The sequence below is a fragment of the Haematobia irritans genome, chromosome 3 (assembly GCF_050003625.1).
Source record: "Haematobia irritans isolate KBUSLIRL chromosome 3, ASM5000362v1, whole genome shotgun sequence".
Taxonomy (NCBI): domain Eukaryota; kingdom Metazoa; phylum Arthropoda; class Insecta; order Diptera; family Muscidae; genus Haematobia; species Haematobia irritans.
In genome coordinates, this window is record NC_134399.1 from 192,098,131 (window position 1) to 192,121,472 (window position 23,342).

A 23,342-nucleotide genomic window follows, 5' to 3' on the forward strand; every position below is an offset into this window, starting at 1 on the left:
ACATTTTCGTTATAAATAAAATTTCAATAGAATAACAATTTTGACAAAATTTTCTTTATGAATAAAATTTTGGCAAAATTTGATAAAATTTTCTATAGAAATAAAATTTTGACAAATTTTTCTATAGAAATCCAATTTCGATTTCAGAATATGGTATTCTTTAACCTGGTAGATTTTTTGTAAAATTTTCTTCACATTTTGGTAGATCAATTTTGGCACGAGTGGCAACCGTACTACCAACCCAAAATGTGATTGGATATGTTGCAGACACATTTCGCCAATGGATTTTTTGTACGACATCAAGGTAATTTTAATGGTTTCTTCGCCATTTCTTCTATGTTGAGTTTAAAGGTCAGTTTCTCCAACCCATATAACTCCGACCCATAATCTCCTAAGAAGAGCAAAATGCTCTTTATAGCAATAAACAAAATAAAAGTTATAGAATTCATTCTTGGGAAATGTATCTGTTTCCTTAATTCGCAATGTGTGTGTTTCTTAGAATGGTTAAAACACGTCTAAAACTTTAAGTATAAAAGATTCTTGATCAGAGTGAAACTCTAACATTATCTAGCGATGTCCGTCTGTCTGGTGGAACATGTATCAATATCAGCATAAGCGACCATATTTTAAAATAAAACTAATAGGCATGCCCTCAGCAATTATATAATTTTCAATTTTATTAAAATATTTTGCCAAGAAATAAACTGTTTTGTTAAATTTTTGAATATGGCAACGTTACTCAGTTTTTAATGTCAAAACCTAGCACATAAAATATAAAACAAAAATCTTACATTTGTCTAGAGGATTTGAGAACAATAAAATCGCCATGAGCACAACATCCTCAAAGGATGTCCAAGATGATACTAATACCAATAAGGTATAGTATATGGTCAATATTAATTTGTTCATTTTGTTTCAGTTTCAACAAAATCTCCACTATTCCACTATTCCAAATCCCCCGCAAAAGGTCGTCGCAATGGCTAAGAAGAAAATGACGTTTATGGATAAACGACCATCAATAGGAATTTCACATAAACCTTTATTTGATATAATTGATGCTGAAATTCAACGATCATTGGAAGCAAGAAAGAATTTTAAAATTCATGAAAAAATTGGAAATGAATTAATTGATGTTACACCCAAATCCATTGGGGTGTCTTACAATACGGATAGCTATAAAAAGTTAGCGGAGAAAGTTCACGCTATAAAACTAATGCGTGGCGATATCTTGGGGGATCGTAGAGGTACTGCAAGTTCTTTAATGAAAACAAGATCAAGTCGTGGTGTGGGATTTCGTTTGTCCATGGAGGATATAATAGCAGGGGTAAGCAATATAAATTCAGATATATGTAAATCATTTGTATTAGCTACAATTGTTTGGCGGGCATATTAGCCATTGCACCACGGTGACTCCCTGCCAGATTCTCCTCTTTTATTTGGTAGAATTTCTTGCATTGTTAAGTTTTCGACCCCCTTAATCTGTTTTTGTTTCTTTATTCCTTTTACAGATAGGCAGTGCCAGAATGCTTATAGGTGATGTAGAAGAGCCTACTGCCATATCACCTTACATAGATATATCAAGTTCTACGGAATCATCGATTCAAGAAATAGCTGCAGTTATGCCAAGACATCGCTTACCATTTATTAGGGTGGTTCTACGAAAAACTGAACTAATATTATTATATGAACAGCAGGGTGTTACATCCATTAAGAATACGGAGGATGGCAACTATGCTGAGGAGGATAATAAAATATATGATTATTTAACAATCGGAAGAGGCAAAGTTCGAAGACGTTCCGATGGAGAAACTCAAACTCCACAAACTTTATATAAATCGCGAAAGAGCAACACAATAGTCAAAGAAATTAAAAACACAGCTAGTTATGTGTCATATTTTGAAATGTATGATACATATCGAAATCTGGGGGAAAAGGATACACTCCCCGAACGTTCTGAATTACCAAGTGTAAATAAGTACATGTCCAAAGAGGATCAAATTTCAGCCATTGGCAAATTGCCCACATTTCATTGGGCTACGACGGTTATGGGACGTTTATTGGCTGGAAATAATTTTGCCATGACCCAAAGGAGATATCGCAATATGGACCCCGTGAAGGCTACAGTGGACAAAATCGATTACAAATATTCTCTCAAAAGTCTATTCACCATTTCACCCTTTGCTCCGGATAATGAGAGAAGGGCAGTAGCAGATATGTGCTTTTGTTATTCGAACAATGATATATTGGCTGTGGCCTATGGTATTTACTCATATCAGGCTGCTAAATTACCCGAAACTGGTGAAGTTTGCGTATGGAGCATTAAGAATCCTTGTGATCCAGAACGTTATTATTTTTACAATTATCCTGTGGTATCGGTGGAATTTTCTCCATATATGCCTAACCTTTTGGCCATAGGTCTTTTCGATGGTTCCGTGGAGGTACGAGATATCACCAAATACAACGAACCTCCCATAGCCATATCACAACGTACAACATCGCCCAGTGTTGAGCCTATTTTGGCTATAAAATGGATTAAGCAGGCCTCACAATCTGATGATAATACTGAAATTGATCCATTTTTGTCATTGTCGCAAGATGGATCGGTTACCAGATTCCATATTATCAAAAGTCCTTTTTTATTGGGCCTTAAACAAATGGTCTTGGAGAGGGTTGCTGGTAAACCTGAAGGCTTACCCATTGGAAAAATATCTGATGATGATATATCTCAAGAAGCCAATCCCCATCCCCATTGTTTGAATCTAACTAAACATCCTTTACACATGGATATCTATTACATATTAACCGATGAAGGTTGCATCCATAAGTGTTCTACAAATTATCAACATCATTATTTGGAGGTATTGAAGACGCATAAGGGATCGGTTAACTGCATGGATTTCTCACCATGGTCTCCGAAATTGTTTTTAACATGCGGTAATGATTGGTAAGATTTTTCTTTTTCAATATCTCACAGAGTGATTGGTATGTAATGCTACAAAGTAAAGCGCTATATTTTTTCATAGTTATACTCTGCGTCACACTGTGGAGTAGGGTACTACAAGCGGGGCTGACAATAAAATTTCAAGAAAAATCGTCACTTTTTTCCGAAAAGATCGTTACTCCTATTTTAAAAATGTAAAAAACAAACTGCAAAGTAAATAATATTAAAACCAAACTAATTTTTTGTTTAAAAACAAAAGTATTTATTTCATATAAAGAACAGAAAATTAACATACGTAACTATGCAACTATACAAAAGCATAATGAATTCAGTTTTGTATGAAAACATTTGTATGATTAGGGTGCCACCGTGGTGCAATGGTTAGCATGCCCGCCTTGCATACACAAGGTCGTGGGTTCGATTCCTGCTTCGACCAAAACACCAAAAAGTTTTTCAGCGGCGGATTATCCCACCTCAGCAATGCTGGTGACATTTCTGAGGGTTTCAAAGCTTCTCTAAGTGGTTTCACTGCAATGTGCACGGATGAAAAAGACTGTTTTTCATATGTTTGGCTATAAACATTATATGTTTGGAACACAAATTTTTAAACACAATATTTTTGAGTGCAAGCATATAATGTTCATAAACTAGCATAACATGTTTGGGACATATATGTTAATATGTTAGAACATATTATGTTTGGGACATAAAATGTTTGTAAATATAATATGCTTGGACGCAAACATATATTAATTTAGAAATAGCCTATAAACATATATGTGTTTAGTAGCTTGGAGCGCTATTTAACAGGGAGCGATATTGAATTAAGTTGGTGGTTGTTGCTTGTTATTACAAAATTAACATTTTATTTTTCCTTGGTCAATTGATCAGCTACTTCTTTAATCCTTACAAACTGTGTGGTCCGCTGTTCGAATCCCCGTCCGGCAAAAGGTAAAATTAAAATAAAAACAAGTATATACGGCCGTAAGTTCGGCCAGGCCGAATCTTATGTACCCTCCACCATGGATTGCGTAGGAACTTCTACTAAAGGCTGTCATCCACAATCGAATTACTTGGGTTGCGATAACACTTGCCGATGGCAAGGTATCGTAAAACTTTTTAACACTGTCTTCTAAATTGTAAGTTAGCCCATACGGGGTATATATTAAACAAAAAAAGGCCGATTAAATACGTATATAATCTAGTTTGACAAAATTTTCTATAGAAATAAAATTTTGACAAAATTTTCTATAGAAATGAAACCTTGACAAAATTTTCTATAGAAATAAAATTTTGACAAGATTTTCTATAGAAATAAAAATTTGACAAAATTTTCTATAGAAATAAAAACTTGACAAAATTTTCTATAGAAATAAAATGTTGACAAAATTTTCTATGGAAGTAAAATGTTGACAAAATTTTCTATAGCAATACAATTTTGACAAAAATTTCTATAGAAATAAAATGTTGACAAAATTTTGTATAGAAATGAAATTTTGACAAAATTTTGTATAGAAATAAAATGTTGACAAAATTAAAATAATAAATAAATAAATTTTTTACAAATTTTTCTATAGAAATAAAATTTTGACAAACATTTCTATAGAAATAAACTTTTGATAAAACTTTCTATAGAAATGAAATTTTAACAAAACTTTCTATAGTAATAAAATTTGACAAAATTTTCTATGGAAATAAAGTTTTGGTAGATTACAAAATTTTCTATAGAAATAAAATTTTGACAAAATTTTCTATGGAAATAAAATTTTGACAAACATTTGTATAGAAATAAACTTTTGACAAAACTTTCTATAGAAATGAAATTTTGACAAAACTTTCTATAGTAATAAAATTTGACAAAATTTTCTATGGAAATAAAGTTTTGGTAGATTGTTTTTGGCGATATGGACCAATTTTTGTGTAATAAGTCATCGGCTATATATAACTAAAGACCGATATGGACCAATATTTACATGGCTGTTAGAGGCCATATATTGACAAAATGTACCAAATTTCAACCGTATCGGATGACTTTTGCTCCTCCAAGAGGTTCCGGACGTCAAATCTGGGGACGGTTTATATGGGAACTATATATAATTATGGACCGATATGGACCAATTTTTGCATGGTTGTTAGAGACCATATACTAGCACCATGTACCAAATTTCAACTGGATCGGATGAATTTTGCTCTTCCAAGAGGCTCCGGAGGTCAAATCTGGGGATCGGTTTATATGGGGGCTATATATAATTATGGACCGATATGGACCAATTTTTGCATGGTTATTAGAGGCCGTAAACTAACATCAGGTACCAAATTTCAACCGGATCGGATGAATTTTGCCCCTCCAAGAGGCTCCGGAGGTCAAATCTGGGGATCGGTTTATATGGGGGCTATATATAATTATGGACCGATATGGACCAATTTTTGCATGGTTGTTAAAAACCGTATACTAAGACCACGTACTAAATTTCAACCGGATCGGATGAATTTTGCTCCTCCAAGAGGCTCCGGTGGTCAAATCTGGGGATCGGTTTATATGGGAGCTATATATAATTATGGACCGATATGGACCAATTTTTGCATGGTTGTTAGAGGCCGTATACTAACATCAGGTACCAAATTTCAACCGGATCGGATGAATTTTGCCCCTCCAAAAGTCTCCGGAGGTCAAATCTGGGGATCGGTTTATATGGGGGCTATATATATTTATGGACCGATATGGACCAATTTTTGCATGGTTGTTAGAGACCGTATACTAAGACCACGTACCAAATTTCAACCGGATCGGATGAATTTTGCTGCTCCGGGAGGCTCCCCAAGCCAAATTTGGGGATCGGTTTATATGGGGGCTATACGCAAACGTGGTCCGATATGGCCCATTTTCAATACCATCCGACCTACATCAATAACAACTACTTGTGCCAAGTTTCAAGTCGATAGCTTGTTTCGTTCGGAAGTTAGCGTGATTTCCACAGACGGACGGACAGCCGGACAGACGGACAGACGGACGGACGGACGGACATGCTTAGATCGACTCAGAATTTCACCACGACCCAGAATATATATACTTTATGGGGTCTTAGAGCAATATTTCGATGTGTTACAAACGGAATGACAAAGTTAATATACCCCCATCCTATGGTGGAGGGTATAAAAATCATACAATTGAATAATTTCTTCTACAATGTTTGTATTACAGAAAAAGGTGCTAAGAACTAAAAAATCTCGTGGAAGTGAGAATGATGTGGGGGAATATACAATTGGGCAGAAACAAAATTTTGAGCATTCAGGTCGAAAACCTATGTTGTTAGCACCTATATTACCTGTTTATTTTCATAATTCATTATGATTGTAAATATATAAATAAATAAATAAAATTTTGAGCACAATATTGTTTGGGAGAATTTCTTTTAAGCATATAATATTTTTGGGTGCAAAATGCTTCCAAACATATTATATGTTCACATAATAACATATTGTTTTTTGGAAGACAACATTATCGAATTTGGATGCAAAAATACAAAATGTTTGGAACTTAGACTACCCAAACATATATTGTTTAGACCAATATGCTTTCAAACATATTATATATTGGAAGAGATCAAACATATAAATGTTTGGGCAATACCCAAAAATGTATATGCTTAAAGCAAAATATGTTTGGGAGTATATGTTACAGAAGCGATTTTTTGTGAGCGTGTGGAACGCCGTTCGGACTCGGCTATAAAAAGGAGGTCCCTTGTCATTGAGCTAAACATGGAATCGGGCAGCACTCAGTGATAAGAGAGAAGTTCACCAATGTGGTATCACAATGGACTGAATAGTCTAAGTGAGCCTGACACATCGGGCTGCCACCTAACCTAACCACCTAACCATGATTAGATTTAAGTTTTTATTTAAAAATAAAGATCTTTAATATTTACGTATATAATCGGGCAACGATTTTCCAAAGTTTTATCATAAAACTCTTATCGATAGACTCTCTAATTAAGAGGTACAATTTGCTATAGAAATAAAATTTTAACAAAATCTTCTATTGAAATAAAATTTTGACGAAATTTTCTATAGAAATTAAATTTTGGCGAAATTTACTATAGAAATAAAATGTTGGCAAAATTTTCTATAGAAATAAAATTGCACAAAATTTTCTATAGAAACAAAATTTTAATAAAATTTTCAATAGAAATAAAATTTTGACAAAATTTTCGATAGAAATAAAATTTTGACAAAATTTTCTGTAGAAATAAAATTTTGCAAAAATTTAAATAAAATAAAATTTTGCAAGAATTTACTATAGAAAAAAATGCCAAAAATGTTGTATAGAAATAAGTTTTTGAGAAAGTTTTCTACCGAAATAAAATTTTCACAAAATTTTCTATAGAAATAAAATTTGGAAAAAATTTTCTATAGAAATAACATTTTGATGAAATTTGCTATAGAAAAAATTTTTGACAAAATTTTCTATAGAAATAAAAATTTGACGAAATTTTCTAATAAAATAAAATAAATCTAGATAAAATTTTGATAAAATTTTTTATCGAAATAAAATGTTGACAACATTTTCTATAAGACTACAAATGTTTGATAAAAATTTCTATAGCAATAAAATATTGACTCAATTTTCTATAGAAATAAAAATTTGAAAAAAATTTCTACAGAAATAAAATTTTGAAAACATTTTCTATAAAAATAAAATTTTGACAAAATTTTCTATAGAAATAAAATTTTGACAAAATTTTCTATATAAATAAAATTTTTAAAAAATTTTCTATATAAATAAAATTTTTAAAAAATTTTCTTTAGAAATAAATTTTTAACAAAATTTTATATAAAGGGTGATTCTTTTGAGGTTAGGATTTTCATGCATTAGTATTTGACAGATCACGTGGGATTTCAGACATGGTGTCAAAGAGAAAGATGCTCAGTATGCTTTGACATTTCATCATGAATAGACTTACTAACGAGCCACAACGTCGAATTTTCAGTGAATGGGCCCTAGAAAAGTTGGCAGAAAATCCGCTTTTTTATCGACAAATTTTGTTCGGCGATGAGGCTCATTTCTGGTTGCATGGCTACGTAAATAAGCAAAATTGCCGCATTTGGAGTGAAGAGCAACCAGAAGCCGTTCAAGAACTGCCCATGCATCCCGAAAAATGCACTGTTTGGTGTGGTTTGTACGCTGGTGGAATCATTGGACCGTATTTTTTCAAAGATGCTGTTGGACGCAACGTTACGGTGAATGGCGATCGCTATCGTTCGATGCTAACAAACTTTTTGTTGCCAAAAATGGAAGAACTGAACTTGGTTGACATGTGGTTTCAACAAGATGGCGCTACATGCCACACAGCTCGCGATTCTATGGCCATTTTGAGGGAAAACTTCGGAGAACAATTCATCTCAAGAAATGCACCGGTAAGTTGGCCACCAAGATCATGCGATTTGACGCCTTTAGACTATTTTTTGTGGGGCTACGTCAAGTCTAAAGTCTACAGAAATAAGCCAGCAACTATTCCAGCTTTGGAAGACAACATTTCCGAAGAAATTCGGGCTATTCCGGCCGAAATGCTCGAAAAAGTTGCCCAAAATTGGACTTTCCGAATGGACCACCTAAGACGCAGCCGCGGTCAACATTTAAATGAAATTATCTTCAAAAAGTAAATGTCATGGACCAATCTAACGTTTCAAATAAAGAACCGATGAGATTTTGCAAATTTTATGCGTTTTTTAAAAAAAAAAGTTATCAAGCTCTTAACAAATCACCCTTTAGAAATAAATTTAAAAAAAATTGTATAGAAATAAAATTTTGACAAAATTTTCTATAGAAATAACATTTTGATGAAATTTGCTATAGAAATAAAAATTTGACGAAATTTTCTATAGAAATAAAATTTTGAAAACATTTTTATCGAAATAAAATGTTGACAATATTTTCTATAAGAATACAAATGTTTGATAAAAATTTCTGTAGCAATAACAATTTGACTCAATTTTCTATAGAAATAAAATTTTGAAAATGTTTGATAAAAATTTCTATAGCAATAAAATTTTGACTCAATTTTCTATAGAAATAAAATTTTGAAAAAAATTTCTACAAAAATAAAATTTTTGTAAGTTTTTGAGAAAGTTTTCTACCGAAATAAAATTTTGACAAAATTTTCTATAGAAATAAAATTTGTACAAAATTTTCTATAGAAATAACATTTTGATGAAATTTGCTATAGAAAAAAATTTTGACAAAATTTTCTATAGAAATAAAAATTTGACGAAATTTTCTAATAAAATAAAATAAATCTAAATAAAATTTTGATAAAATTTTTTATCGAAATAAAATGTTGACAACATTTTCTATAAGACTACAAATGTTTGATAAAAATTTCTATAGCAATAAAATGTTGACTCAATTTTCTATAGAAATAAAATTTTGAAAAAAATTTCAACAAAAATAAAATTTTGAAAATGTTTAATAAAAATTTCTATAGCAATAAAATTTTTACTCAATTTTCTATAGAAATAAAATTTTGAAAAAAATTTCTACAAAAATAAAATTTTTGTAAGTTTTTGAGAAAGTTTTCTACCGAAATAAAATTTTGACAAAATTTTCTATAGAAATAAAATTTGGACAAAATTTTCTATAGAAATAAAATTTGGACAACATTTTCTATAGAAATAACATTTTGATGAAATTTGCTATAGAAAAAAATTTTGACAAAATTTTCTATAGAAATAAAAATTTGACGAAATTTTCTAATAAAATAAAATAAATCTAAATAAAATTTTGATAAAATTTTTTATCGAAATAAAATGGTGACAACATTTTCTATAAGACTACAAATGTTTGATAAAAATTTCTATAGCAATAAAATTTTGACTCAATTTTCTATAGAAATAAAAATTTGAAAAAAAATTTCTACAGAAATAAAATTTTGAAAACATTTTCTATAAAAATAAAATTTTGACAAAATTTTCTATAGAAATAAAATTTTGACAAAATTTTCTATATAAATAAAATTTTTAAAAAATTTTCTATATAAATAAAATTTTTAAAAAATTTTCTTTAGAAATAAATTTTTAACAAAATTTTATATAGAAATAAATTAAAAAAAAATTGTATAGAAATAAAATTTTGACAAAATTTTCTATAGAAATAAAATTTGGACAAAATTTTCTATAGAAATAACATTTTGATGAAATTTGCTATAGAAATAAAAATTTGGCGAAATTTTCTATAGAAATAAAATTTTGAAAAAATTTTTTATCGAAATAAAATGTTGACAATATTTTCTATAAGAATACAAATGTTTGATAAAAATTTCTATAGCAATAACATTTTGACTCAATTTTCTATAGAAATAAAATTTTAAAAAAATTTTAAACAAAAATAAAATTTTGAAAATGTTTGATAAAAATTTCTATAGCAATAAAATTTTGACTCAATTTTTTATAGAAATAAAATTTTGAAAAAAATTTCTACAAAAATAAAATTTTGAAAACATTTTCTATAAAAATAAAATTTTGACAAAATTTTCTATAGAAATAAAATTTTGACAAAATTTTCTATAGAAATAAAATTTTGACAAAATTTTCTATAGAAATAAAATTTTGGCAAAATTTTCTATATAAATAACATTTTTAAAAAATTTTCTATATAAATAAAATTTTTAAAAAATGTTCTATAGAAATAAATTTTTAACAAAATTTTATATAGAAATAAAATAAATAAAAATTTCTATAGAAATAAAATGTAGACAAAATTTTCTATAGGAATACAATTTTGACAAAATTATCTATAGAAATAAAATTTCGCAAAATTTTCTATAGAAACAAAATTTTAATAAAATTTTCTATAGAAATAAAATGGCCACTTTGAGGCAAATAAATCAATTCCTTAATCAATTCAGCCACATTGTAGTTCATGAAATGTAATCTCACTAGATCTGTCCATATTCACTACACCTACTTACGGACCTAAAATAGCTATAAATTTTTAATTTCAAGCAAATCGAATAAACATTGCCGTGTCCAGAAGCCCAAGAATTCAGATTGGGATATCGGTCTATATGGGGGTATATCAAAATATGGATCGATACGCACCATAATTGTCGTACTTATGTATGGAACCAAAATACCTCTAGATTTTCAGTTTCTTGGGATGTCTAGAGGTAACATCAGGCAATCGGGCTGAATGGGGGCTGTACCGAAACATGGACAGGTAAACACCGTCTACGGCACCCCTGTTTATGAACCGAAAGTACCTTTAGATTACAAATACAAATTGAGCTATATGATGGGGGCTATGTTATATCAAAACGTGAACCGTTACACACCATATTCAGCAACCTTACACTGAAAAAAATTTTTGCGTGATTTTAAAGATAACGCAACCAAAATATTAGGATGCGAAATTTACAAAATATTAAGGACAAATTTCTTTAAAATAATAAAATTGTAATTAAAGTGAAGTTAATAATCTTTGCTTTAAAATTCTTTTTCATAACATTTATTTACAAAATTTGTTTTCTCCGTTTAAGTCGAGTGTATAGGCTGACTTAGTTTTTGAGGACTAAGCATATTGGGTTTATTTTTTAATTAAGAAAACAATTTATACTTTGACGTATACGTAATAAATTGGATTTTTTAAACAGGTATTTGTTTGCACTTTAACAGCTTTATTAATATATATCGCAAAAAGAAAACGAAAATTCGATAAATGAGACCTGTATGCTAACTTTAATAATCCTAGCTTTAAAGCTAGATAGGTGACTAAAATGTCATTAGTTTAAAGAAGCAACATCTTTGACTCAGAATCAATACCGAAATCTTTAGGGGAAGGACAAAATCTTTGGATCCAAGTAAACTTATTTTGAGAGGACTTGATTCTAGCAAACAAATTGTAATTTATTCGTCCTTCCAGATTTTACTTCATCTCCTATCGTCTGCTTGGCTTTAATAATTTTTCAAGAATTATTAAAGTCAAATTGACCTTAGTCAAACAAAATTTTCTTCCATGTGAAGATATCCAGTTTTAAGTCCAATCACTTAACTACAAGGACATAACGACTTTATTGCAAAGTTCAACGACTTTTGGACAAGGAAAGATTTTTGTAACAGAGAAATTCGTCTTCTATGCTAAGCAAAATTCGCATTCGTATTTTTTATTATTTTTTTTTTTTTTAGTAGTAGTAGTAGCATTTTATTAAAAATTTAACAAAATACATTACAAATAATCAACAATGACATATAGTCGTCTGTTGTATATAATATTTTCTTAACGAAAGTGTGGACATTGCTTATAATATATTTATTAATCATAGCTTATTAAAAATTAATATTTCACCATATTTCATCAATTATCATCTTTCTATATTTAAATGAATTCATTACATAGTAATATAGATTGAGCCAACCATTAGTTATGTGACCATTTAATATTTCTATTAGTTCTAATTCATCTATATATTCTTTTCCAAAATATCTTTTCCTGAATTCTCGAAGAATGGGACATCTTGCCATAAAGTGTTGAAGGTTCTCATTTTCATTGGTATTGCATAGAGTACATGTTTTACTTTGTCTTTCATCAAAGTTATTCGCATTTAGGGGTAAAATATCGCATCTAGTTCGGCATATGATTGACATTTGTTGCGCATTATATTTACTGTTGATATAGCTTATTCCCATTTGAAAATCGAGGTTTTTATAAAATCGTGTGCTGCTTCCTACGGCTTTTTGAAAGTTGTTTGAAATCTCTTTTTGCTTTAGGCATTGCAAGAGCATCTGTCCATTTTGTATCCAATCCTGAGCAGTACTTACTGAGAAGTTTAGTCCAAAATCGGCACCCAGTGCATTAACTTCTTTTGCCCAAAAAAACGTTTCTTTGTAAAATAAGCCTTGATAATGTATGTGGTAGTCTATTGCTTTTATATTGAAATATAGTTTTGTATATGTAGTTCAGATGAAGTTCTAGCGTATAAAATGTGCTATTTTCTATGCTCGTTTCCAACTTCAAAGCATAATTGGGAGTGAAGTCCGGGAGTTTAAGTAATCTCTTTATAAAATATCGTTGGAGCTTATCTATTTCATCATAAATCACACATCCCCAAACTTGAGCAGCATATGTTTGTATGGATCTGCAGACTGCTTGAAACAACTTCCATTTGCTAGATAGAGATATACTTGGCTGACTCAAAAAGTTTTTCCAGGTTGCATTAATACTGTTTTTAGCGGCTATATTTCGTTTATTTATCTGTTTTGTGAAGCTTAATTTCGGGGTTAGGGTCACTCCTAGGTAGGTATATTCATTAACGATACGGACTTCCTGGTTTTTGTATCGAATAGCGTCCCTTATAGAAATTCGTCCACCCTTTCTAAAAACCATCATTTCAGATTTCATCATATTCACTTCCATATTCCAAAGGTCACAGTAACTTTCCAATCGTCTTACCATTTTTTGCATCTCGCATATGTTGTCTGCTAAGATTACTATGTCATCTGCATATAGGAGGACTCTAACATTGATATTTTCTACATATAAGCCTCCACCCAAATGATCATGTAGGTCATTCAAGTAGATAGCGAACAGAAGGGGTGATAACAGACAGCCTTGTTTAACACCGGTGTATGTTTGAAAATAGTCCGATAATTCTTTCCCCGTCCATACCGCCGACTTTGTGTTTTTATATATATTTTAAATGACTTTAACGATTTTTGTAGACATTCCAATCGTGTGCAGTTTATATATTAGTAGCTTGCGTGGTATTTTATCAAACGCTGCAGAGAAGTCAACGAAAAATGCATAAACTTTCTTATTTTCGTTAAATTTCAGATGAACTATAGATGAAAGATTATATATGTTATCCACTGTGCTATAGTTTGCTCTAAACCCGGCCTGGAACTCATTAAGTATGTTATTTTCCTCAACCCAAATCGCCAATCTGTTATGTAATAATCCCATAAATAATTTTGGCACCGTGTTCATAAATGATATCCCTCTGTAATTCTGCACACTGTTTAAATCACCTTTTTTTAAAAATTGGGAAAATTATACTACTTTCAAAACATCCATCTACCTCCCCAGTTTCCAGAAAATCGTTGAAGTTCGCTACCAATTCTAGCAGGAAATCATCTGTGGCAAATTTCAGCAGCTCATAGGGCACTCTGTCCTCACCCGGCGCTTTGTTTAATTTTGTCTTGTTTAAGATAACTTTTATTTCATCTAACGTAATTTCTCTATCCAATTTCTCATTGATATATCGCATTGGTGCATTCTGAATATCATGTGCTAGTTGCCTGTGGTTCAACAATGTTTGAAAATGGTTCTTAAATGCTTCTGCAGATATTTCTGCGCCGATTTTGTAACAATCACCCCTTATTTCTCTCGCCACATTCCACCACTGTTTTGTATCATTTACTTGCTCAATTTTGGCATTTAGTTCCTCATAATAGTTTTCTTTTTTTGCCTTCACTATTTCTGAGAATCTCCTCTTTGCCTCCATATAAGATTTCATATCTTTCTCATCATTAGTTCGTCTGAACTTATTTAGCTCTTTAAATGATTGCTTTCTAGCCGTTAAACATTCAGAATTGAACCATTTTTGTTTGAAAGAGACTGCCTTGGCATTCTCTGTTCGGGTTTGTGTTGGCATTGATTTTTTTATAATATCTAACAAAATATCAAGTTTCGGTTGCTGGTTGTGTGTCCTATAGTTTTGCAAATTATTATTGAGATTTGTCTTATATTTTTCGATATCCGAATGTTTCAACTTTAATTTTGGTAACAAGTTTAGTGGTTCTGAATTAATATCTTGTGTTTTTATAGAAATTTTTAGATTAAGTGGCATGTGATCCGACCATATTTCAGAATCGATTTTGAAGCTATGTATGTACTGTAGAGCATCCTGGGCTGTTGCGCAAATATCGTTCACAGATTTCCCCACCGAACTTACAAGAGTGTATTCCCCTACTTCATCACCAATGGTGCGACCATTAAGAATGATAAGACCATAATCCTCGCAAAAGTCTAAAAACTTTCTACCACAACTGTTAATAACTTCATCTTTTGACGATCTTTCCTCAAGACCAGACGGGAAATGTATTTCATTCATATCTACTAATTGTTCGATCCTTACATTCAAGTCTCCAATAACTATGGCATTACCCACATTATTTCTCATAAAGAAATCTTTAACTTTCGAAAATTCTATATTCCAATCTGCACCTCTTATATAAACTGGTATTATATTTATTTTTGTTGAATTAGATTTTATTTCCAATATCTCAATTCCATCTTTTTCATAGTAATTATGACTAAATATTTTTTGGGAGTTATTCCTCTTGACACCATAGACACAACCTCCACTAGCTCTGCCTTGAGAATTAAACCGGAGAGCGGGTTTCCAGTACATATCAAAGTTATTAAAGTATTTTCTCCATTTATCAATATTCTGTTCTTCAACATGAGTCTCATACAACGCAAATATGTCAAAATCATTCACATACTTGAAAAAATCAGGATAAAGATATTTATTACTTAGGCCATGAATATTGTACGATAGTAAATTTAGATATATATTATTTTCTGCTAGTTTTTTGGATTCGACAACAGACTACTATACGTAAAATTAAATTTATCATAATCATCTTTATATAGTTCTTTAAGCACATCAATAGCATTCTTCCCTCCACATCGAAGTTCTTTTTCTTTATTCCAAAACATCCACTTACTTTCGATCCTTATTTGGTCGTCTACGACGGTGATTCTGTGGGCTCTACTTATGTTCATAATACATTTTTTGAGTTGAAGCATGGCACGTTTGTCTTGTTGTCTATCCGTATTCAGGTCCTTTTCAACATAAATAGATGTACCAGCCAATTTTCTAGCATTTCTCATAGCCTCTTGCACGCTGTCCTCCGAGTCCATTTCAGCTACAACAGTCATTTTTCCGTGTCTCTCGCATTCGTATTTTAAGAACACGAAATCTTTGGCCTCACGACAATATTTTGTTCAGTGCGCAACAGCCGTTGATGCCTTTTACGGGCAATCCGTGGGATTTCGGCGTATCGTTCTAAATATAGGCGTAATAGTGCGCTGCAACCATCAACTATTCATAGCTCCATTCCAATATAAAGGTGATACAACTCCACATTGAGAAATTGTGTCATGTATCCAAAAATTATGGAAAAATCTATGAATCATCATTCGAAAAAATCGAGACTCCTTACATTTCCAATTCGAAGAAGCCGATAAGTTATTAGAATTATTTTTTCCCACAGGTTTATTCGTATATGGATGGAAGGAATTTTCAAGCCTTTGATTACATTGCAAAACATGTACGGACCCTATCAATGGGCTGGTTGGAGTCGTACCCATTCCACAGTTATTGTGGCACTCAATAGAAAACATTGTGAAATATGGGATTTGAAACGAAGCACATTGAAGCCAGTGTCCATACATCCACTAGAGTCATCCTATAACACATTGGCATTGTAAGTAAAATTGAAAGTTATGCTGAAATTGCAATAAACGATTCCCATTTATTTCAGATTTTCACGTGATGGAAATTCCATAGCCATTGGCAATGAAAGAGGTAAAGTTTTCCTCTTAGGGTTTGAGGACATGCCATTTCCTCCACACTACCAATATGATACATTGGAAAAAGCCATCATGAATGCTGTCGAAAATTTTCCCCAACTGCTAATTGAAGTAAAAAGTTTGGGCTATTTTGGTTATCCAAATAAGGGATTTGTAATGCCACCATAACATACAATATTTTTTCTCTTTTTGTATTATTATATCGTTTCCAATTGAATGTAAAAATTTACATTTTTTTAAGATTATTCTTCAATATCCTACATTATTTGGTTCGTTAATAGGCTCTTAAGAGTATTTAATTGAAATGGGTAAATTGAATTGATGTTGGAATTTAAAATTCCCTTTTAAATGGAAAATCCGAAACACATGTTCAACAGTTTTTATCGTATTCACATTTTATTTATAATCTCAATTATAAACAGTTTTTGTTATATCATTTTCTCGTGGATATTGGCAACGAAAGAAAAAAACTACACAGATATTATAACAACCATATGCTATTCTATTCAATTGGTTTTTCTATAGAATTTCATATGGAAGGTCATTACAGGTTACCATAGGTAATTTTTAAGAGGATTAACTGCAATAACATTTGAACCTGAATGCAATTATTTCACAGTGGATATTGATGGCGGTAAGGCGATTTAAGCGAAATCTAAGTTTAATTGTGTTACAATTAATTAAATACTTATATTTGAAATATATCCATCCTAGCTTTGCCATAAATAATTAATATGAGAGATATGTAATCATCAATAAAGTAAATAAGGACAAAAAAACTTTAAAACTATGTATTAATGGTCATTTTCATATAGATCCGTTAGGCTTTAACTGCCAGTTAACAGAAAGAAAAATTAAAATATATTTTCTCTGGTTAACTTTAACTGAAACAAGTGAGTAAAGTAGAAAGTCGGGCGGGGCCGACTATATCATACCCTAAACCACCCCTACTCAATTAGTAAACATAATCATTTGTGGGGTAACATTGATATAGGTTTGGGAGATAAACCACAGTTCCATATTTATAAACAAGTAAGGAAAATCTAAAGTCGGGCAAGGCCGACTATATTATACCCTGCACCACTTTGTAGATCTAAATTTTCGATACCATATCATATCCGTCAAATGTGTTGGGGGCTATATATAAAGGTTTGTCCCAAATACATACATTTAAATATCACTCGATCTGGACAGAATTTGATAGACTTCTACAAAATATATAGACTCAAAATTTAAGTCATCTAATGCACTAGGGTAGAACTCAATGTTAGTAAAAAATATGGGAAACATTTAAATCTGAAGTAATTTTAAAGAAACTTCGCAAAAGTTTATTTATGATTTATAGCTCGATATATATTGTTACGTTTTTATATTTAGGCGTTTTTAATTACCCGACAATTAAAACACAGTTCTTTTAAATAACGACAATCTACAATTTATTTACTATGACTTCACACTTTACAATTCGTTCACACTGAAGTTATTCGTTTGACGCTTTAATTAAGACTGATTCGTTAGCAGCATGCGAGCGCTTTTATATATGACGGTGTGGCAATACGAGAACATTCTGGTAGCACCACAATATTCTGGCAACGCCAGAACATTCTTAGACAATGCTAGAAGGATCTACGACCATTAAGTCATTCATCTGGTGGCTGCTAAACACATACACACTCACATAGATATACGCTCGCATTACTACAAGAACAAAAACAATGACAATATACAATGAGATGAAATGAGAATGCAAAATAACAAAGCAAAGGGGTTGTTATCAAAGAGAGTGAGAACTTACATGAAAATAAGCAAACAAAAGAACATAAAAGAAATTCAGGAAAGTGCTAGAAAATGAATAGATGAATCCAACAAGTTATAACGAAATTTTATCGTTACAATTTGAAATTTAAATTAACGGAAACTAATTTAAATAAACTGAAATCTATAATTATCAAATTCGTAACACTGCCCCCCGCTTAAGCCTGTTCGTCCCGAACAGGCACAGAACCTGTTCCGTAAGGAGCCAATCGTTCCAGATGTACAACTTTCATCTTTGATCTAGGGCTGTTGTCCTTCTGAATCCGGTATACAACATCATTGATCTTCTTGATGACTTTGTATGGGCCTTCCCACTGTGTTTGCAGTTTGGGACACAGTCCTTTCTTTCGTTGCGGGTTAAATAACAGAACCAATTCTTCTTCTTGGAAGCCCTCAGTATTTACAGCACGATCGTATCTCGCCTTCATTCTGTTGCTGACCATTTTTATTTTGTTGCGCACTGATTCGTGAACTTCTCCGAAAGTATTTGGGATGTCGTTTCTGTTTTCTTCCATGGCGAGCTCATAAGGTTTAGCGCCGAATATCAGATCTCCAGGCAACTTCAACTCAGTTCCGAATAGAACATTGGCCGGTGTTCGAGAGGTGGAATCATGAATGGCAGATCTATAGGACAGCAAAAACTTTGGTATATGCTCGTCCCAGTCCCTCTGGCCGTTGTCCACCACTTTTCGAAGATGTTCCTCCAGGGTGCGATTAAACCTTTCTACCATGCCATCGGATTGTGGATGTAATGGCGTAGTCCTCGTTTTCTTGATACCAAGGGATTCACACATCTCTTTGAATATGGCCGATTCAAAATTTCTTCCCTGGTCTGAGTGAATCTCGGACGGCACACCGTAGCGACATATCCAGTTTTTGTTGACCACATCCACAATCGTTTTTGCCTCTTGGTTTGGAATTGCATACACCTCCGGCCATTTGCTGAAGTAATCCATGACCACAAGGACATAAGGGTTTCCAGAATCACTTACTGGGAAAGGGCCTGCCACGTCCATTGCTATTCTTTCAAACGGGGCTCCAGGTCTATACTCTTGCATAGGACCTCGACTTTTCCTTGTTGGACCTTTCGCCTTCATGCACTTCTCGCAATTGGCTACCCATTCAGCAATTGATTTCTGGCATCCAACCCAGTAGAATCGTTGCTTCACTTTCTCGGCGGTTTTGGTTATTCCCAGATGACCTCCACTGGGACCACTATGGAACTCCGCCAAAACGTCTCTTATTTTGGAATCTGGAACGATGATCAAATTTCGGCTGCTTTTGCCATCTTCGCTTTCCCATTTACGTTGCAGGGATCCATTGACTAGAACTAAACTATCCCATTGAGCCCAGTATGATTTCATAAGTGGACTTTCGGCTGCGATGTCTTTCTTACTGGGCTTCTCGTTCTCTTCCTTTGCCGAAATAATTTTGTTCAAAATGGGATCTTTACGCTGTTCTGTTGGCCAGTCCACTCCAGATTCGATGTGTAACAGCCGAATATCAACAATCTCCTCCTTATGTTCAGCTTTCGAGCAGTGCTTGCATTCTATACTGCAAGGTCGACGTGACAAAGCGTCAGCGTTACCGTGTTTTCCACCTTTTCTATGCTCGACACTGAAATCATAGCTTTGGAGCCTCTCGATCCAACGTGCCAGTTGAGCTTCCGGATTCTTGAATTGGAGCAACCATCGTAGAGCTGAGTGATCAGTCCTGAGCAAGAAGTGTTGTCCATACAAATATTTATGATAATGTTTTACACTCTCTATGACGGCTAGCAGCTCTCGTCGCGTTACACAGTAGTTCTTTTCGGGCTTGGACAACGTTCGGCTGAAATATCCGATGACCTTCTCCTTGCCGTCTATCTGTTGGGATAGCACACCTCCAATACCATGCGCGCTAGCATCTGTATCCAAAACAAATTCTTCGCCCGGAATAGGGTACGCCAGAACAGGAGCTGAACATAAAAGTTCTTTTAAATGTTGGAATGAATCCTCCTGTTCGTCGCTCCACTGGAACTTCTGACCTTTTTGCGTCAATTTATGGAGACTAGCGGCGATGCTGGCGAAGTTTGGGACGAATCGTCGGTAATATGTACATAACCCAAGGAAACTTCTTAATTCGTGGAGATTTCGGGGTCGTGGCCAATCTCTGACAGCTTGGATTTTGTCTTCATCGGTGGATATGCCCTCTGCAGTCACATGATGACCCAGGTATTTAACTTCCCGCTGAAAAAGGGAGCATTTCTTTGCGTTAAGGCGTAGACCAGCGGCTGACAATTGCTGGATAACGTCTTTCAAGTTCTTAAGGTGCTCGTCAAATGTTTTGCCCATCACTATGATGTCATCCAAGTATATCAAGCACGATTTCCAGTGCAACCCCTTCAGTACCCGCTCCATCAATCTTTCGAAGGTAGCCGGAGCGTTGCAGAGCCCGAACGGCATTACATTGAATTGCCAGAGACCGCCATTAACGCCAAAAGCCGTCTTTTCCTTGTCTTTCTCGGCGATCTCTACTTGCCAATATCCACAATTTGCTCGTGATTGTCAGACAAGTTCAAGACACGAACTGGTATTAGTCTCTCTTCGTTCGTTGTTACCAGGGCATTTGCTATCAAGATGTTGTTGCTTTTGTTTTCTGCTGGTTCAACAACCCACAATTGGCCGACTTCACAATCTCCATTCATAGAAACCCATATAATTGCTTCGGCATTCGGTGGTATAGACTCTGACTGGCTCGTTGTCAAACGTCTGACAGGTGTATTCCCGTCGTATCCCACGTTTACCGTTATTTCGGCATCGCACCATGTCATTACACGACGCTTCATATCCAAATTGAGACCAAAAGCAATCATGAAATCCGCTCCAATTATAACTTCGTCTACTATATCGGCCACAATGAAATCATAAGTAACGGATTTGTTAGCAATAGTTAATTTTACGGTGACCTTTCCATATACGGTTGCGGGTTCCCCTGTAGCCGTGCGTAGCTTGACTCCAATCAGTGGTGTAACTTTTCCTTTTACTAAATCAGATCTAATGATAGACTTTGATGCACCAGTATCCAACGTCAAAGTACGCTTGTCGCCATTAATAACACCCGCAATAGTTAAATTGTTATTTTTCTGTTGAACTATTGCTACGGAGATGGTGGGGCCATCGTCTGTGGGAGCCAGCTCTTGCCCCGCTGAACTAGCTGGATTTAGTTTAAAGGTGACTCACTTGACTGTGGGGTCACCTTCTTATGGCTATTGTTTAATGGAGATGGTAATGTGGACCTTGACCGTTTGCGTCGTGCTTTGCATTCTCGAGCTAGATGTCCCGGCTTATCACAGTTATAGCATTTGATCCGGGATTTATTTGCTTCTTGCTTCATTTCTTGCATTGCCTGCTTCATGGCCTCTTTCATCGACTCAATAACGGACTTTGATTCATCACACTCTGTCTCTACTTTACGTACCTTGTGAATTTGAGGCCGCGCTAGCAATCTCGCAGTCTCCTGTGCAAGTGCGAATGTTACTGTTTCAGCGAATGTAGCCTTTTGTGACGCATATGTTGCACATTTTATATCTGGGTCTCGAATACCATTGACGAAGGTTTCAATCTTGATGCGGTCCACAAGAGGATGACTCTCACCTGGGTATGTCAAAAGCACTAGACGCTCAACTTCTGTTGCGAAATCTTGTAGGGTTTCATTCGATTTCTGGATTCTTCCTCTCAATTCCATTCTGAAGATGTCCTGCTTGTGCTCTCCACCATACTTGCGTTGAAGTGCCGCCATTACTTCATTATAGTTATTTCTAGAAGCAGCTGGAATGCTTTGTATCACATCAGCAGCATTGCCCTTTAATGCCAATAGAAGTTCAATTGCTTTATCATCGTCATTCCACAAATTTCTACAAGCAACCATTTCGAATTGGAATTTGAAGACATCAAATGACGTTGAGCCATCGAAAACAGGAGTTTTGATTTTTGAGCCCTCGATGACGCGCACTGGACCACCTTTAATTTCCAGCTCTGACATTTTTTTCTCGATGTGCAGAAACTTCTCATCATGAACCATAATTTTCTCATCCACGGAAAGAACTTTCTTATCCAATTCCACAATTTGATTTTCTATATGGTCCACACGTTTCTCCATGCCTTCAGAAATTTGTTGTAATTTTTCGTTGACCATTCTAGAATTTTCGTCGAATTTTTCTTCCAATTTTCTAGAATTTTCTTCCATTTTTCTAGAATTTGCTTCCATTTGTAGGGCATTTTCTTTCAGCAATTTTCTAGAATTTTCTTCCATTTTTCTAGAATTTTCTTCCATTTTTCTAGAATTTTCTTCCATAATTTTGCTCAAAGCATTGAGCATTGATGTGTAATCCACAACATTCGAAGCCACAGATGGAGTTTCTACAGTGCTTGTATTGACGAGTATTGATTCATCAATGTCTTCCTTATAATCAAACTCATGCGTCGCAATGTCCATATTACGGCGTTCAAACTCTTCCAGTAGACGCTTTTGAAGCTGGGCCTTATTGCCTGTTGTCGGCAGCTCCAGTTTGCTCAATTCCTTTTTTAAGTCTTCCACTCGAAGCTCATTAAACTTCATTGTAGATTTTTTTTTTTCGTTATTTCACTTCCGACACCAATTGTTACGTTTTTATATTTAGGCGTTTTTAATTACCCGACAATTAAAACACAGTTCTTTTAAATAACGACAATCTACAATTTATTTACTATGACTTCACACTTTACAATTCGTTCACACTGAAGTTATTCGTTTGACGCTTTAATTAAGACTGATTCGTTAGCAGCATGCGAGCGCTTTTATATATGACGGCGTGGCAATACGAGAACATTCTGGTAGCACTACAATATTCTGGCAACGCCAGAACATTCTTAGACAATGCTAGAAGGATCTACGACCATTAAGTCATTCATCTGGTGGCTGCTAAACACATACACACTCACATAGATATACGCTCGCATTACTACAAGAACAAAAACA

General features: G+C 33.5%; 1 protein-coding gene across 1 annotated transcript; it reads left to right on the top strand.

The window, feature by feature from the left end:
* Window positions 1-742: 742 nt before the first annotated feature.
* Dic61B (Dynein intermediate chain at 61B) lies at window positions 743-17,022 on the top strand. Its single transcript, XM_075301237.1, has 5 exons — window positions 743-877; window positions 968-1,324; window positions 1,509-2,944; window positions 16,211-16,423; window positions 16,481-17,022. Exons 1-5 carry the CDS (start codon window positions 827-829, stop codon window positions 16,695-16,697), a joined length of 2,274 nt encoding a protein of 757 aa, XP_075157352.1. The 5' UTR covers window positions 743-826; the 3' UTR covers window positions 16,698-17,022.
* The last annotated feature ends 6,320 nt before the right edge of the window (window positions 17,023-23,342 follow it).

Excerpts from the sequence above, each read along its gene's own strand:
- Dic61B (XM_075301237.1), top strand. The coding sequence starts at position 827 with ATGAGCACAACATCCTCAAAGGATGTCCAAGATGATACTAATACCAAT. Across the intron at positions 1,325-1,508 it reads TGGAGGATATAATAGCAGGG|ATAGGCAGTGCCAGAATGCT; the intron begins GTAAGCAATATA and ends TTCCTTTTACAG. Across the intron at positions 2,945-16,210 it reads TTAACATGCGGTAATGATTG|GTTTATTCGTATATGGATGG; the intron begins GTAAGATTTTTC and ends TTTTTCCCACAG.